Raw genomic sequence first — 18862 nt, forward strand, 5'->3', positions numbered from 1 at the left:
ACACATCATGTTCCCAATAATAAAATTTGTATTATTATTATTATTATTATTTAATCAAAGAAAATGAGTCCAGATACCACTCTCTTCTATAAAAAATGTAGTCTTTATTTTGAAAAAAATACCTCCGGTCGTTTCTCTTTCATTTAAAAGAAAGCTTCAGCGTGGCGTAGATATATATATATCATCAACAGTGCATTAAAAGCACGCGAATGAAGCTATGTAAATTCACAAAATTGCATTCACATACATATTCGTGAAATCTTGTGAATCAAGTCCTGACAAAGTCTTTGATGGGCTTCAGGAAGTGACTCGATCGTCCTTTTCTTACGAAATCTCAGACTTTGTACTCTACAAGGATTCTCGTCTGCGACTTAAAAATGATCATGATCCAACTTCCATTCCTCGAGGAAGCTGTTCTTGGGGTGTGTAGTTGACTAGATGCCTTACGTATCTTCCTCGCGTATCTCTTGTTCCAGGAGTTCCAAGCCCTGCTTTTGGAAAGTCACGTCTCAAAATACTTATAAATACTGGTCACATAGGTCATAACCTGCTGCCAGTCGGGGCGCTCTAATTGGCACATGTCTCCTATATTCTGCAATTCATAAATTTCGCTCGTTAAACCTCGTTAAATTACTGATGATCAAGGAATGTATATGGCAAGTGACCGTATTTAAGTTGGGGGGGGGGTGCACTTTAAAAAAATCGATTTTTTTTGTCTTTTCTTACATTTTAAGAATATACTTCCAAAATTTTAAGTCCATCTGAGTAAAACTCTCGAAATTATTGTCTTGTTAATCTCCTGTCCTCTAACACTACAGCTCTGACAGCTGCGGGCTTCTAAAACTTTAAACGAGTTTTTTTCAAAACTACTTTTTCAAAGTCCGTGTTCACTGCCATTTCAAAACTACTTTACCGATTCGATTCAAACTTGGTACACATTTTCTACATATAAAATACCTCCCCCCCCCCCAATATGATGGAATTTTTCTTGAAAAATAGCAGATTACACTTTAGATGACCACCAAAAATTTTTAAATGCAAAAAAAAACTAATCAGAGAACGTTGGGGGGGGGGGGATTTGGTGATACTTTGACTAAATTTAAATGGTTTTTGATTTCAAATAATTTCCGACCGAGATACAGTGAACACCGCAAATTGTTTTTTTTCCAAGACGTTCTTGGACAATCTCTGTCACCGACATGTTTTTAAATATTTTCAAATAAAAAAAATTACAGAATATTGCCAAAAGTATACTTAATAATGCACAAAAAGTTTAAATACATTTGTTCAATCCATATTCTTTAAAAAAAATCGCAAAAATAGTGTTTTTTTACGCTGAAACCTTTACCCCCCCCCCCCCTTAAATTACGTGACAGTTCAGGGAGAGCGGTGTTGAGACATTTTTTTATGGTAGGAGATCCTTTACTCATGTTCGTAATTTTTGGAAATTTGAGAAAACTTTCTCCTGAAGATTATCTTTTTAGTTTTAAATTTTCTGATTTGGTTGAAAATGTAACAATTTTCTTTTTTTAAAAACATCCTTTTTGTTGCAAATTCAACAGAAAATGGAATAAGTACTTACACTTCTAGTCAAAAAAATTAATTTTCAATCTAACTGATCAATTTTCAACTAAAATGATGATTTTATTTTTCATTAATTTTTACTAACAAAAGATAAATTGCTAAAAAATCAGCTCTTTTTGGAAAACAGTAACCTTTGTTTAAAATTCATATTTTTTTAGTGCTAAGTCGACTGCAATCTTTTTTGGATGACAAATATTTTTTCTGAAAATGTATCTTCCATTTAAAAGTTCATCTTTTTAAATAAAAATCTTGCATCCTTCTTGGATAAAAATGCAACTATTTTGTTGGAAATTCAACTATTTCCCAGAAAATTTACTTTTTGTTTAAAATTCGTATTTTTGTGTTAAAAAGTCAATTCAAATCTTTCTGAATAAAAATTCAACTGCTTTTTTGAAAAATTGTATTTTTGATATAAGAATTCACCTGTTTTAGTAGAATTTTCCTTCTTCTTGGACAAAATTTCTTGGTTGAAAATTTAACGATATTTTTAGTCATACTTTTGGGTTAAAAATTCGATTATTGAACAGAAAATTCAATTATTGTTTACAGTTCTTATTTTTGTGTTCGAAAGTGAATTGGAGTCTTCTTTGAATAAAAATTAACCTTTTTTTAAATATATCTCTTTTAGAAGAAATTTCATCTTTCTTGAATAAAAATGCATTTGATCGCTTAAAAATTCAACTCATTATTGAAAATTTGTCTTCTTGATATTAAAATTCCTCTTCTTTAGCAGAAATTACATCTTTTTCGGATAAAAATGCAACTATTTCATAGAGAATTCAACAATATTGTTAAAAAATGATTCTTTTTAGTTAAAAATTCGTCTTTTTGGATTGTAAATTCAATTTAATGTTTCTAAAAACTGATTTGTTGTTTAAAAACGCATTTTTTGATTGTGTAAAGTCAACTGAAATCTTTTTAAACAAAAAATTCAACTATTTCTTGGAAAGTCTATCTTTTTTATTCAAAAATTTATCCGTCTTCGCAGAAATGTCTGTTTTTTATGAAAATACACCTATTGGTTAAAAATTCTTCTTCTTTTCTTTAGTATTCAACTATTTTGTTCGAAAGATTGGGTTGAATTACTTTGTTAAAAAATCATTTTTTTGTTGAAGATTTATATTTTTAGTTGAAAATTCATCTATTTGGTTGAAAGTTTCACTATTTTATTGAAAATTATTATTTTTTAATTAAAAATTCAACTACTCGTGTAAAAGTTAAACTACATTGTTAAACATTGATTTTTTTTGAATGAAAGCTTATGCCGTTAGTTGAAGATTTAACTGTATAGTATCGAATTTTCCAGCCAAAAATGCAAATTTTTTAGAAGATATAGTTAATTGTCAACAGAAAAGTAATTTTTAGACAAGAGATAAATCATCAACCAAAAATATGTGACAGTCCATGAAGAAAGTCACCTAACTCCCTAGAGCTATATTTTACAGGTTTAATAACAATTCGAATTCAGGGTGGCCGTTTTAATCACATAAATAAATTCTCAGTTTTTTGCCCGGGTGGTCGCAAACATTTTTCAAGGTCAATGAAATGAAAAAAATCAAACTTAAGCTAAAAGTTTTTCCATTTTAAGTAGTAAAAACTGAGCTGCAAATAATCTTAAGCAAATTTAAGGTAGAAATATTACAAATTGAACGATTACATTTTTGTTCCAAAATGCACCCTTCTTATGTTAAAAGTTAAATTATTTTCATTTTAAATAGTTTTAAAATCCTTGAAAAGCTTCAAAATTTTATTTCAAAATCTGGAAACATCTACATCTTGTTTTACAAATATTCAGATTTTAATTTATTTTCGAAATTTTTTCAGAACTGCTAAACATATTTTAAAATAATAGAAACTTCCTTTAAATTATTTGAAATCATTTTAAACTTTATATTAATTTCGAATCTTTTCAGATCTTCTAAATGTATATTCGACTTAGTCGATTTTTTAAAAAAGAATCATAGGTGTTCAATCTTTATTATACATCAAAAGTCAACCATTTTACTTGTAAATTGAATTTTTCCAAAAAGAATAATTAAAATCGTAACGTTCAAAGTTTAGTTTTGAAGATTTTTGTTATAATTGCTGATTTTACATGAACAATAAAATATTCCTAAATATTAAGCAATTGCTATTTTTCTTTATTACAAAGTTTCAAATATTAGACTAAACAATATTTTAAATTCAATAACATCTGAAAATTCTTTAAATGTGAACTGATTCCGGATCGTCTTGTAAAATCAATTATTATTCACTTATTCCTTCTTAATGTATAGTTCAACTTTAAAAATGATTATAATTTATATTGAGATTTATCGACTAAAAAGTTTTTTTTTCAGTCTAAAATTTTCGATTTCAAACATACCAATTAAAAAAATTTTATTCTTTAAAACTAAATTTTAAAATTCTTAAAAATTAAAAATGTAAGCTAAAAGTTAAAATCCAATATGGAAAATTTCTAAGTGAAACATTTTCGAATCACCCATTGTAAACTGAATGATATCATAATTGGAAAAAGATCAAAATCCAACTGATTATTTAAAAAACCTGTTGAAATTAAACAGGAATACCCTGGAATTTTTCACATAAAAGAATAGTTTCTTTTTATAATGAAAGAGGATCTCAGACTATCGACTGTTTTACAAAAATAAAAATCTATTTCGTGAGTGTTAGGTTCTTTCTTCGTAGGCGGTCACATATAATAGGAGACTTTTCGACCAAAAATAGTTGTATTTACTTATTGGACTCTATTAATGCAGTTCACATTTAAGCGAAAAAAAAGAGTAAAAGAGGATGTTTCTTGAATACAGCGGGAAAAAGAGGCATTCTTTAAAAAGACAGAAAAGAGGTAAATACAGGAAAGAGTGTGAAGTCGGTGAAAGTGGCTGAAAAATTAATTTTCTGAAATGTCGAACCTACCAAAGTTGTTGGTATTCCAACACTTTCCGCCGCAGAGAAGGCAATCGAGAAATTTCTTTTCTTCTCAGTTGGCGTTAAAGAATCGTAAGGAATTTTATCGGGTAAATATGTATGCAGAATTGCACAGAGAGCGAGTCCATCGTTCCAAGAGCTACTGAAGTTTGTAATGTCGATATTGCGGTAGCCTATCGTTTTGTTCTGACACCACTTGAGCAAAGCGTTTCTCCGGGATCCACCATTTTTCACAAGACCGCAGAGCGGATCCTTCCGATCTGACAAATCGGTTACACTATTCCTTCGAACAAAGTCTATTGTTTTGGCGTTGATAGCTGCCGTATCCAGCAACTGACTCGGACTTAAAACCACTGGCCCAGATGGCTTTGAATCTGAAAATATACATTCAATATTGCCAAGAAACTGTCAATATTTCCAATTGTATTGACAGGAAATTAGATTTAGCTTACCGGAAAAAGATTTCTTTCCATTGGGAGATTGATTCTTATTATTATTGTTAGTAGAATTTGTTGGACAAATGAGATTGGAGATTTGCTGCTGATCCCTAAGAGGAGCCTTTAAAGATATCACATCATTGGTTCCTATCGAATTAATAGATGAGGTAGAACTACTCCGACTTCCCGGCCCTGAAAATTTAATCAAACTAAGTCAAAATGCAAAGGGTCCATCACTCTTGAAATCTGGTATATAAGCATTCGTGAAATATTTCAAATCTTTGTGAAATCATTTAAATCTTTAAAGTCTGGTGTACACTCAAAAGTCGAGTGTGCAATCCCTCAGGAAAACGGTGTAAAAAGTCTACGTTACCACTTTATAGCGGGGAGAGGCTCACAAAACCTGAGGTTTTGAGTAACGTTACACGTAATTAACGTTTTAAATTTTAGAGAAATTTTTTGTTTGAAAGTATATATGGCAACGTTTTTAGTACGTTTCCACATAATAAATGTTTTTGGTAGAAAATTAACCATTTTGTTTAAAATTTTACGTTTTTAGTTGAAAATTAAACTTTTTGGTGTGAGAATTCTTGAATTTTATAGAAAAATCGTCTTTTTTGTAGTATCATAAATTCTTCTTTTTCTTTAAAAATTCATCTTTTTGATTAATAATTCTTGGATTTTACAGAAAATTCGTCTTTTTGTTGTTTTAAATTAATCTTTTTCTTTAAAAAATCATATTTTTTAGTAGAAATTCAACTTTTGGTTGAGAATTCTTGAATTTTGTTCAAAATTTCTTTTTTTTTGTAGAAATTTAACCTTTTTGTTTAAAAATTTAATAACGAGATTTTACAATTAAACTACTTTCTTAAAAATTCAAAAATTCAATCGTTTTTCTTTCTATCTTAAGGGCATATGGCACATTCAAATATCTATATTACCGACCTCACTTTTTCAGTTTGTTGAATTTTCTTTGAACTCAAGAACTTTATTGTAAATAAAATATCGGACTGAAACTTTGAAAAATGTATAAGAAGACCATAAACTACGTTCATGTACTTCATTTGAGTAGGAATTGCGCTAAAATTATTTTCATAGAAATTAAAACTCGGACAATTTTTTTACTTATTACATTCTCATTCATGAGAGTGTAATGTACTCGTCCAAATTTTCGATCTCTGGTCTTTATCGGATCTTTATGTTTCATCGTTCACAGAATCGAAAATCATAAAATTTTATCGGTGCCTGTCTGTATTTATGGTTACCTGAATGCTGTAGCCATGCCTAACTTTTGAAGGACTTGTCCAATCAAGTAAGCCTTTGAGATACTTCTTATGGTTCCCAAAATTATCCAAGTAAAATTTTTAATTTCGATGAACATTAGAAAAGTTATATACTTTTGAAAATTATAAATATATTTGAAAATATGTTTAGAAACTATGTCAGTTAAATTTTTCGATTAGACAAAAATTCCAAAAGTTTGAGCTTTTTCAAAATTTGAATAAAAATTTTTTATGAATTTGAAAATTTGTTGTCGAATTTTCTGATACGCGTCAAAAAGAATTACAAATTATCCTGATGACATTTTTAAATTCGATAAAACATTGTTTTTCAACATTTTTAAAATTTTCTAAAAAAGGAAAAAAAATGTAATAGTTTAAGAAATATCAATCCAAAATTCTACTAGCTATAAAATATATGTTTTTCAAAACTATCATCATGACATTTTTTAATTAGACAAAAGTTCCAAAAGTTGGATCATTTTCAAAAATATGCAGTTTTCATTTTTAAAGAGATCCATAAGTTTAAAATTTTATTTTTAGTAGATTTTAATAAGATTTACAAATTATCTTTATGAAGTTTTTCAAGTGTACAAGAATTATCGAGCGCGAAGTGCGAGTTTCGTAATGAGAATGTATTCGTCAAAGCCGTAGGTGCTTTGAGAACCTTCTTCAAAATCAAATCGAAAAAAATTCAGTTACAATTTATATCGCAGTTATTTTAAATATAAAAATAAATCTTAGGTTAAAAAAATGTCAAGACTACAAGGAAAATATGTAAAAATGGTCCCGATTTTATCTTCTTTGAAAATAATTATTAGCGAAATTTCTACTCAAATAAAGTACATAAACGTAGTTTGTGGTCTTCTTATACATTTTCCAAAGTTTCAGTATTGCAAATTCGTATTTTTTGACAGTAAAATAATTTTTTCGTTAAAAAATTCATCTTTTTTCGTTGACAATTAAACTTTTTGATTCAGAATTATCGAATTTTGTTAAAATTTCCTTTCTTTTTGTAGAAATGTAATATTTTTGTTTAAAAAATCACCTTTTCGGTTAAAAATTGAACAAGTAGGTTTTAAAGTTGAATTACTTTCTTAAAAATAAAAAAAAATTTGTTTCTTTCTTTCTTACAAATTCAACTTCTTGGTTGAGTATTCTTGAATTTAATTGAAAATTCTTCTTTTTTGGTAATAAATTATTCTTTTTGTTTAAAAATTCATCTTTTTAAATTGAAAATTCAACTTTTTGGTTCAGAATGCTTGAAATTTTCAAAAAAATAATTTTTTTCCCGTAGAAAATTAATAATTTTGTTGAACAATTCATCTCTTTGGTTAAAAATTTAACAACTAGGTTTTAAATTGGTTTGAAAATTCCTTTTTTTTTTGTTGAAAAATTACTTAGGTATTTGAAAATTTACCGATTCCATTTTGGTCGAAATGGTTTGTTTTATAAAGTCAAAATTCAACTTGTTAAAATTGAACTATTTTGTTAAAAATTCCTTTTATTTGAAAATTCAACTTTTGGGATGAGAGTTCTTGTATTTTGTTGGAAATTCGTTGTTTTTTTCGTATAGAAATCACTTTTATATCAAAATTTCATATTTTTTATTTAATAATTTAACTGCTTTGTATAGAAAATTTATCATTTTTTTCACATTAAAAGTTAAACTATTCCATTTTTGGTTAAAAATGTACCTTTCTTAGTTTATAAATGCAATAATACCCAACTTGCCTCACTATAAACACACAAAAAAACAGTATAAACGTAAAATCGTTGGGCGGGTCAAAAATTGCCGAAAATTGGCAACATAGTTGATGGATGAGCCCTAAAACGGATATTATAAGGATAACCAAATTCTACTTACCAGCTTTCGCCTGTTTAGTCGCATTTTCTATACTCTCTATCAAACACTTTACAGAGAGCCTAGAATCCTGCCGCGAGATATTCGCCTTACGACTTCTTGCAATCTCCTGCTGCACATTTGTGAGAACGCACTGTGGCGTTTCAGTCGGCGTCGTGACAAATCTCGAGTTTGGCGGAATCACATTCTTCTGATTCCCTACAATTTAACAACAGAGAATTTTAAATTAATAACAATACCAAATTTGTCATAATTTAGAGAATTTTTGTCGGGTAATTTAAAGTTTACCTGGGTCATTAAGTTTGTCCAGCTGTGCCTCCAAAGCTCTCAATTTATCTCGTTGCGCCTTATTCTCCATGACTACCCTTTCCAACTCACTCTGTGCTTCAGTTTTGAAGTCATTCGCTACGCGAACAGTCATCAACAAATCATTCTGAAATTGTGCCCACTCTGTGCTTTCCTCCTGACGTAATTTCCGCTCTTCAGCCAGTGCACGTTCAATGTCATATTGACGATTCTGAGCGTCTCTTTCTCGCCGTTGCAACTCACTCAGAGCAGCCTTCAACTCTCGTTTGTCTTCCAAATGCCGTTGACACTGAGCCTGTAGCTCAGAGAGAGAATCTCGAACCAATTGCAATTCCGTATTCACTGACAGTCTCTCTTCCTTCACTTGGGTCAGCCGGTATTCCAAATCCTCCACCACGGACTTTGAATTATTGCGGGCCACCTGGAAGTTAAAATTGTGAATTAAGATTCCAGTTACAAAACCCACATCTATTTATTGTGACGATCAAGTCGTGAATACCTTATATTCTTCTTGAAGCTGCGAAAATTGATCTCGCAACCGATCATGGTCGCAATACGAACGCGCCAATTGTTCCTGTAGAGCAGCCGCCTGCGTTTCCAGCGTATCTTTTTCTCTCCGGGCAGCATCCAGCATTTCATCTGCCTCGCTTTTGGTTTCCAGCTGCCTTGATTGCTCCAGTTCCTCGATCTTTGCCCTCGCATTTTCCAGAAGAGTCGCTAGCCTGTTGATCTCGATGCCCCTATTTGCTCCATCTTGCTTCGATTCCGCTAGCTCAAGGTCCAAGACCTTCTTCTCAACGTTCACTGCGTCGATAGTAGACTCTAAAAAATGAACACGTTTCGTCAGACTATCAGATTCGGTTGTAATTGCTTCGACCGTAGCTCGCAGATTCTTCAATTCCGACGTCAACTCCTCCTGCTTTTCCAGCAGGCTCTCTCGTTCTTCCTGAGCGCTCTGTAAGCAACAATTAAAATGTTCGATTATTAAAAATTAATCAGAATTAATTAAAAATCAACAGGGATTTAACAAAAGATTTGGATTATTCACCTTCAAGAGATCGACCAGTTTCTGCTCTCTTTCTGTGTTGTATCCTTTCCACGCCTTCTGCGGTTGCTCCTCCCTTAGAAGAAGACCTTGCAATGTGTCCACTTTGGAACGAGAGTCTTCCAGTTTTTCTGTCTGTCTGCAGAGAGATTCGAGTAAGACGCCTTTTTCTTCGTTTAACCTATCGTTGTCGGCTTGAAGTTCAGACAACTGCGCCTTTAGACATTATTTGTTTGCTATTATGTTTGAATCGTTGGATGTTAAAAACAGAAACTGAACTAAAAGTTAATTCAGACAATTACCTGCAAGTCGCTAAGTTCTTGAATGGTAGCCTGTAGTTCCTCGTTTGTGGAATAATGGGTTTCTTCCATCTGAAGAATTCTGTCTTGTAAACACGTAACGGATACCTCTGATACCGACGATCGTTTGTCCCATTCAGGACCAGTGTTTTCTGTCTTTTCTCGAGGTACATTTGTAGGCGCGCAGCACACTTCTGGGTGAATGATGATAGAAGCAGGGGCAGTGTGTTGTGGTCTGGCTGCGTCTAATAATTGCTGTTTCTCTGAATCGGACAACGGAGAGTGCGAAACGTCTTGAATTCTAGATCGAAGGACTTCGTTCTCCCTGGTGAGACGCTCTAGGTCAGAATTATGTTGATCCTAGACAAAAAATACATTCATATTATAGTCGGGCAGGAGATGTTAATTAAAATTAATTAAAATTATTTCGAAAATCGTCAAGAAGGATATATACAGGAATCATAGCGCAAATAAAGGGGAAATAGGGTGATTTTTTCACGAAAAAGGGAAAAGATAAAAAAATTATTTTTGCATTTAGAAAAGAAAAAATAATCTTTTTATAAACAATTGGATCATTTTTTAATTGGTGTTGAATGCTTTTTTACTGATTTCTATCATTAAAGAAATTATTTGTTTCAATTGGGTATACTTAGGTCGTTGAAAATCCATTTGTGGCGATATAAAAAGCCAGAGAAAACCTACCAATTGTTAAATAAACCCTTTTTATCGATTTTTAACCGTTCTCATAATCAAGACTATTTCTTCTTTTAAAACATACATTCATTAATAATTAAATCGTGATACTTATAAACATAATTAAATATTGATGCCCAAGATTTGTTATTTCATCATTATTACAGTTAAAACTTTTAATGAAAATGGGAAACAACAATCTTTAATGCTCTCAAACTGAAATAAAAAATAATTCAAGTTTGAGTGCCTAAAATATTTTACAACATCACTAAACAAACACATGCAAACCACGTCTTCACATCTCTAGATTTTTATTTTGCAATACTGAAAACAAACTATTAAAAAATACATGATGAAAAATCTTAAATATTTAGAGTTCTACACATTTTTTTAACAAAATCTCTACAAATCCGTTAAAATCCATTAAAATATGTAGAAATTATTTAAATTTTCTTGAATGTAAATTCAATAAGAATTATTCATTTTTATCTGAAAAAAAAACCCGCCAAATAAAATGCTCATTCATGTCCCTGGGTTTTTATTTTCTAATATTAAAAACATAAAGTATATAAAAAACCATAACAATAAACCTTTTTAATATTAAAAGCTTTACATTTTTTTAAACAAAATTTTTTGAAATTCTTTGTAATCTTTTAAAATAACTTAAAATCTTTTAAATCCTCTAAAATTTTTGTGTGTCCTTCATGTCCCTTTAAATTGTTGCAATCCGTAGAATTATTTTGAAATAAAATTATTTTGTTCCCTAAAGTTCTCAACAAATTCATTAAAAGCTCTTAAAATATCTTGAAATCTTTGCAAATCGTAAACATTGATTAAAATATGTACAAATATAAAAAATATAATAACAATTAAAACATTTTAAAATCCATAATATACCATTTTTTAATATGAAAAGTTGTAAAAAATGTTTAAACGAGTTAAATAATTTAAGTAATATTAATATTTTCATGGTTGCCAATATTTTTTTACCTACCTGGGGATCATAAATATTGTTAGTCACATATTGTTGAATCTTAAATAACAATATTGTTTAAATCTTTAATTGCAAAATGTTTATGTTTTAAAAATTTACATATACAATAAAAAATTCATAAACTGTTTAAAATAAAGCGTTTAGAAATTGACTAACATTACAGAATTTCAAATTGTCTAAGCAGTAAAAACAGTATCTATTTAAAAAAATTGTAATGTGCGAAGTAAAAGTAAAAGACTTAACTATGAATATTTAAAAATTAAATCTTGAAGAATTAAACAATTTTAAATAAAAAGATACTTTAATTTTTAAATAAAAAATTTTGTTTTCATTTAAGAAACAGGTTGGTTTAAACTTCGATAAACCTTTAGATTAATTAAATATTATATGGAATGTGCATTTAAAGAACAAATATTTAAAATATACGAAAAACTGCGCTTAAATTTTCCAAACGGTTAAAAGAAGGCTTTTGTTGGGTTTCGAAAATTGTTTAAGTTATAGAACTTATTATATTTATATTCAATTGAAAAATGTGATTAAGGTTAGTTGTAATTCTTGTTTATATTTTGTTCTGATCAAACAATAATTTGTTATAATAAGTACATCATAATGACAATCGCTATTCAGATTTGAAACAAAGAATTTTCAATGTGGACAGACATCGTACTTTATCATAGTTAATTTCTAAAAAATTTTATTTTTGTATAGATTCAAACAAATATATTTTAATTTTAGTGTTTTACTAAACTCATGAATAGTTTAGTAAGAAATTAATCAAATATTAAAAACTTAAATTAATTATAATAGATAATTCGATAAGCTAAAAAAGTGTTCAGTACTCACAGGACCATATTCTACTTTAATATATACTACTGTAGATTTTAATTAATTTTAATTTACTTTTAGTTCTGAATTAAATTTTGACAATCAATACTTCATGAAGGGAATTAAAATGACTTCATCTTTGGTGTCGCCTGATGGAAATAAACACGATCATATTGATTTAAATTCTACTAATCTTGAATGAATAAAAAATTGTTTAAACATTCGCTAAAAATTGAAATTTTTAAATTTTAAAAATAGATTCTAAAAATTAAAATTTACTTAAAAAATAGCAATAATATAAACAGTAAATTAATGCAAGTTGCTTAGAAGACAAGCCTAACTTGTAATTGTAATAATAGTACCGCCGTAAGAAGCACAAATTTATAAAATTAAAATTCTACTTATAAAATTGAAAACTTACACCTATTGCGCAATTTCGTGGTAAAAGATAAATTTTAAATACCATCAAACGTTTACGTAAGCTTCTACTATTCTAAACACTGTGCCGAGGATTAGTTTGCAAATTTCTGCTGACTGTTGAAGTAAATTCTATAGAGTACAATAGGATATAATTATATAACAAGTGTAAACTTAATAAGCTTAGGAAAATCCATACTAAAAGCTATTGCACTTTTCTTAAATGAGTTTATGCACACTTATTTTGCGAATATATTATTGGTATAGAAAAAAGTGATTGAAGTATTGATTAATAAAGAAAACATCTTTGTAAAGCTATTTTATTCTTTTCAATTTAGAAGAAAACCTAACCTAAGCAAGGAGTACTTTACCGTTGTCGGATCCAAATTAAATTCTATCATGTTCTCTTCTAGTCCTTTTGAATGCTGTTTGCTTCCTTCTCACGATAAATCGACATGAATTTGCCGATTTTTAATTATAAGCCTGACACAACACTGATAGGAATATAAGATTAGTGCAGTTTAGTAAAATTTTGTCATTGCGATTTGCGAATCGGTTGAGAAAAAAACGGCGACTGCCCGAGCCCGAGTTTCGACCCCGACTGTCGGCGCGACTGTGCACACATAACCTACAAATTAGTAGAGAAGTGAGAAGAGCATTAAAGCATTGACTTGAAAATAACTTTCTAATCAGTTTAGTACATCGTTTCCTCAATTATTTCTTTATATAAAGCTTTCTATAGGCGATCATATTGTACAATTATGACGCGTCTTTGTTAATTCAGACGACGTGATTACAAAAAGAGAAAAGAAAACAAGTTTTGTTTTGTTGTTTTGCTAAAGCCGGCGCCCAGATGTAAGTATATAGATTAAAAATACTGCTCCTAAAATTAGATTGTCATGACTTAAAATTGCAGAGTAGTTTAAAAAGTGTTCTGACTTTTTTGCTATGCTCAGAACAATTTATTTACTTTAATAGTATAAAAAACAAACTGTAAATAAACGCGGATTTTCCCATTTCAATGCGGTGCTGATTGAGCGGGGAAAAAATGACTTCATTGGTACCAAGCTACCAAGTGGTGACATAAATATCGTTGCTTAGCAACGAATAAAAATTAGGTATTTTCACTTACTATTCGTTTCAAAAAAATTCGGTTTCTTTTCCCCTTCAACAGTTGTAGCAAAAAAACACGATTTATTTATATTTTTCGTAATTTTCCGAATATAAACATGTGCCAAGTTAATCTAGTCAATGGTATATTTGTGTAGAATACAAAAAAGTGACATTAATTTAAGATTTTGGTCGCATGAATCGTTGAAGAAGAAAATTAGAGGGTAGTTTTTTTTACTGCTTTTATTAACTAGGTACATATTTTTTATTCTGAGAATTAAGAAAAATATGCATAAATTGTGTTTGTTATTGCACGTGCTACGGGAAAAACAAAACGAATTTTTTTGAAACGAGTAGTAAGTGATAGAGAAGAGATTAGAAGTCAGGGTCAATGACCTCTCTTTAAGCTAAACGGTACTGCAGTAAAACTATGTTTTACGTTTTGTTGATATTTGTTTGATATAACATTTTTGTACAATTCTTTTGTTTTATGTTAATTATATTTTTGATTAAAATTAATTGAGCATATTTTATGTGAAAAGTAATATCAAAAGTGTACTATTACTGAAATTAAAAGCAAATTGTTATATACATATGCTCTTTTATTTCCAATCAAAGTTTCTCGGAATTAAATTAGAAACTCATAGAATATTAGTTTCTCTGCAAAAGATGTGTTCGTGCACGATGTTACGCCTGAGGCGTAAAATTATGAGTAGAATTGAATATACCGTCAATTTCAATAATATTTGCGTAATAATATGCCAAGGATTTATTTGCGTAATGATACCAATATGACAAGAAAAGAAATAATATATTGCTTCTGTATGATTCACTCTCTTGGTACCTACTACCTACTTGCAATTTTTTCTTGTACAAGAATACAATAAAAATAAATTCTTCAATATTACATTACAATGTTATAAATAGTTTATTAAACTGTTCCGTACGATTTTATTTCAATAATATCAATAATATTCTATATAATTTGAAGAGTTTTAAGCAACATTCTTACAAATTGACATGCCTCTAAAATGTATATTCAGTTCTATTATTTAAATTTGAGCCTGATAATAAAATTGTATTTTGCAATGATTGTCGATAAGGAAATATTGATTTAAATAAATAAATTATATTCTCTATGCTCTAGACAAAAGGTGCAGTTCAATGAATTGATTCTCATTTTCATATCAAGTTTTAGATTGCATAATGTGTTGCAGTAATCATTGTCTATATATCCATAATGTATATATTTAAACTTCATTGAGCAAAATATTATCTTTGAGAAAACCATACTCTTCTATCACTAAGTAGGCGTGCGTTCAATAAATATTATATTTATAATTTTTTCCAGCATAAAATAGGACAAATTAATTCAACAATTATTAATCATTTGAAAAAACAGATGGTTTAAGAAATGTGCTATTCATTTGTTATAAAATCTACTAAACAATATTATTCCTATTAAAAAAATGAATGTACAATTCAATGGTTGATTTTTTCAAACCCACATATTAATTCGTTCCATTTTCTAAAAAAGAAATTAGGACAATCTTTAAAACTATTCAGTCTAGGATCTTTATCATTTTTAAGAGACATGTGAATGGTTCAAATATTCCATTCATTAAACTCTGCTTCTTTATTAATGGGAATTGAGATACTTTCAATCCAATTACATTTTTCTTTCAGAAAAAAAGCATTTTTACTGCAAACCGTCTCAATAAAACTTCTGAGAAAAGAGCAGGAAAAAGCAATTTATTCTAATGCTGGTGAAACTGGTTCTCGGGAAGGAGGTCCCGTGATCTAAACAAGTCCCTGAGACGATGTAAACACTGGACTTGGGCATTGCGGTCATTAAATCGCGTGCACCACGAAGCGGAAAGAACTACTTCCAGGGGGTTACGGCGCGGCACACGACATAATTATTTTACCTTGAGTAACTCGAGTTCCGCGTGATGCTCATCGAGTCTCCTGGCGTCACAAGTGCTCGCATTTCGCAAATTGACTTCGAGATGCGAACGTTCTTTCCGCAGAAGTCCGTTCTCTCGCTCGAGCTCTTGCATCCTCTCGTAGGAGTCCTTCGTCAGGGGCGGCCCTTTCATTTGATGCGGCGACTGACCTCGGAGAGTGTTGTTCTTCCCGCAGGGACTCACTGTCGTCGGCACTGGCTCCCGGCCCACCGAGGACGTCGACAACCACGTCACACTTGCAGCTGCATCCTCTGCTGCTCTTTTCGACATATCCTCGTTCGGCGAATCGCTCGACGAGGCTTGTGACGGCAGCGCCACTTGTTGCTGTTGCAGATTATGGTTCTGTCGGTGGCGAGGGGGCTGTTTTTGCTGAGACTGGTGGCTGTGATGTCCTCTGCGAAACAGCGACTTGAATTTCATCATGGTCACTCTATCTGGGATCGATATCAATCCTAGAGCCACTGGAAACGCATAATTTTCGAAGCAACGTAGTTAGTAAAGATACATAAGTGGATTAAAGGCAAAATTGCGAATTTTTTATTTAATTACAAAGTTGATTCGACTGGAGAAGATGATCCTGATCGATAGAACTGGACGTCTTCAGTATATCCTCGGATCTCGATGATCAACTCACAACTCCTCAATTTGTTCTCTATCTTACTGATGGAATTTTTATTTCCTTTACCAGACAGTGAATCATCTCAGAAGATAGTGTTGCCCTGATAAGACTAACTTCAATTCCCGAGGATCTTATTCTCACCTCGTGACTTGTCTGGTGGTAAAAAACAACAAGACAGACGATTAACCACACATTTTGAGATGAGTTCAGTTATGCAGGTTAAGAGGACAAGGAAACTGGGATGTCATCTCGGCGTAAGACAGTGGTGAAAGCAAACACATTTCGTTCGTCGATCGCGTGAGAAAAAAAATTATCTGCCAGTGTCTTCGCTCTCCATGTGCGACCAATCGTTCGAATCTTCGACCACTTGTTGCGCCCATTAAGTATCCAGTGGCGTACATCTGCTCTTATTTCGGTCGACGTGATACCGTTACTCTCGTCCTTCAACCATTATCCACTAATTTTCAGATTTATTTAAAGAATCAGCTCTAAAAAATTTGAGTTAATCAAACGTGAACTGCGATCGAGCACTCTGCCGATTTCCAACTATTTCTGGCTCACGTACTGGACGAAGGGAATAGAAAAACGTGTCTCTGTAGAAAATCATTTCGCACTGAAGAAGGTCGATCGAGGTCAGAAAATTGATAAGAGGACGCAGAGCGAGATTCGAAAGCTTCGATCATTTCGTATTTGTTTTCGTTCTAGTACCGATCGTCACAGAAATGAATGGAAATGAGATTGCAGGGTTTATCTTGGGTTTTGAGATTTTTTAATGCAGAGATTTAATTCCTTGAATGATATTCGATTCACTGTTCACGACATATTGGAAGGCGTACACGTAAGCAATAAACGGCGACCGACTAAACGCATCGACAAACGGTGCATCGGCAACTGTCGGCAACTGAAAGCTGAAAGTCAGGCTCAGGCCCCGAGCCTCACCCAAGATTCCTTTACTCGGAAGGCTGCCTCGATTGAGAGTTTTAGGGTGTGGGGACACTCGGCGAGCGGGGACTGTGACGTCATTCATGCTTTTACAACTGTCCCTCTCGCATGAAAGGAAGTTAGAGAGGTCTGCCTCTCTCCCGCTCAGCCAGGTTTTTTCAAATCTCCTCTGGCAGCTGCAACCACTTCCCGTGCAAAAAACGGTTGCGTTACGAGTCAAGACAGTAAGTTTGATATGCATTTTTCTAGGTTACTTGGAGACAAATTTGATTATAAAGAAATAAATAAATAATACATATTGTGTTGAAAATTAAAAGGAAAAATGAACTTACCATTATACAAACATAAACAAATATTAAAGCTACAGTTGTTTAAATAAATAAAGGAAAATACTCGGTTCATAATAATAATAATAATAATAATATTATATTCAAAAAGTTTAAGGCTCAGCAGCCTTCTTGGCACCAGTCATTTACAATAATATAGTATATAATCTTAATAATATAAGTTTTCGAACAATAAACAGATCATAAATCACAGTCGCGTACTAATTGCAAATACAGAAACCAAATTACGTTAGTTTCTGCTTTTTACATACATTTACTAAAACAAATTGTATAAACCTAAAGACAAACGTGGTAAAATTAATACTATAAGTACAAAAGAGAGTTGATGAAGAGAACAGAAATAAGAAAAACGTTCTATCACAAAAAGATCCTCTAATACTCTAAATAAACATATGCAAATGTAAAGTTTCCTCGCATCGAACAGAGTGATTCTTACCTGCTAACTATTAACTCTTGCCTACTTTCAATTAGAAATAATTATAATCTTTTTTTTCAGAAATTCAATACTATCTTTATACAATACTGTGTCGATGTACATGTTATTCATAATGCAGGACTAAAATGCAACTCGGGCTGAACAAGAAAAGCGCCCACAACTTTCCCACAATTGGACTTATCCTCTAGTGATAAATAATTTCTCAGTGGCAATAAAAAATTTTCATATGGATCTGTAATGAGCTGGTATTCCTGAACTGCTCGAAAAGCAGCTTTAAATGACGGTTGTCTTTCAGAATGGAAAGTGCCCCTCGAACCGTGCAAAACGAGAGCCCCTTTTTTCTCGACTTCGTTGCAAACTGACATGTACATACAGTGATCAGGCCTATAATTGTATCTGCAAGAGTACACGTAGAGCTTCTCGGGATGGTAATGGAAAATAATGTTGATTATATCCTGATCTCCCCATGTTATTTTTAACCGGTACTGTTTGTAGATAGGCACGACGTATTCTGTCCATCTGAAATTTCTCATTCGAGTCAAATTCATCAGCATTACACCAGAATTGACTCCTAGTTTTCCATAAAAGGGATGCTTCGCGAATCTGTTGTACCACCCGACGTTGGGATCTTCGTGTTCTGGACTCAGAGCAGCTAACTGACTTGAATTCATGCTTTTGAATTCATCCCAAATTACTTCTGGTGGTGAGAGAAATAACGTGTCTGTATCCATGTAAAGAACTGAATCCGTATCGTTGAGCAGAGTCT

General features: G+C 31.4%; 2 protein-coding genes across 3 annotated transcripts; both read right to left on the reverse strand.

The window, feature by feature from the left end:
* Positions 1–89: 89 nt before the first annotated feature.
* On the reverse strand, positions 90–17253 carry LOC117169520 (cytospin-A). Of its 2 annotated transcripts, XM_033355939.1 has the most exons (10): positions 16302–17253; positions 15714–16213; positions 9750–10106; positions 9451–9663; positions 8902–9357; positions 8385–8823; positions 8100–8294; positions 4968–5144; positions 4504–4889; positions 90–592 (listed from the first exon to the last, which is right to left on the reverse strand). In XM_033355939.1, the coding sequence occupies exons 2-10, from the start codon at positions 16173–16175 to the stop codon at positions 503–505; spliced, it is 2775 nt and encodes a 924-aa protein (XP_033211830.1). In that variant the 5' UTR covers positions 16176–16213; positions 16302–17253; the 3' UTR covers positions 90–502. The 2 variants fall into 2 exon arrangements, with proteins under 2 accessions (XP_033211830.1, XP_033211831.1); XM_033355940.1 differs by lacking the exons at positions 15714–16213; positions 16302–17253 and adding an exon at positions 13047–13321.
* Positions 17254–17720: 467 nt separating this feature from the next.
* Positions 17721–18854, reverse strand: LOC117169523 (glucoside xylosyltransferase 1). The gene has a single exon (XM_033355942.1). The coding sequence runs from the start codon at positions 18825–18827 to the stop codon at positions 18204–18206; it is 624 nt and encodes a 207-aa protein (XP_033211833.1). The 5' UTR covers positions 18828–18854; the 3' UTR covers positions 17721–18203.
* Positions 18855–18862: the final 8 nt, after the last annotated feature.

The sequence above is a fragment of the Belonocnema kinseyi genome, chromosome 3 (genome assembly GCF_010883055.1).
Source record: "Belonocnema kinseyi isolate 2016_QV_RU_SX_M_011 chromosome 3, B_treatae_v1, whole genome shotgun sequence".
Taxonomy (NCBI): Eukaryota; Metazoa; Arthropoda; class Insecta; order Hymenoptera; family Cynipidae; genus Belonocnema; species Belonocnema kinseyi.

Bases quoted from the DNA above. Each gene is read 5' to 3' on its own strand.
- LOC117169520 (XM_033355939.1), bottom strand. From the start codon at position 16,175: ATGATGAAATTCAAGTCGCTGTTTCGCAGAGGACATCACAGCCACCAG. The intron at 5,145-8,099 runs GTAAGTAGAATT...TTAAATTTTCAG, and splicing joins GACTAAACAGGCGAAAGCTG to GGCCGGGAAGTCGGAGTAGT. The intron at 4,890-4,967 runs GTAAGCTAAATC...GTATATTTTCAG, and splicing joins TGGAAAGAAATCTTTTTCCG to ATTCAAAGCCATCTGGGCCA.
- LOC117169523 (XM_033355942.1), bottom strand. From the start codon at position 18,827: ATGGATACAGACACGTTATTTCTCTCACCACCAGAAGTAATTTGGGAT.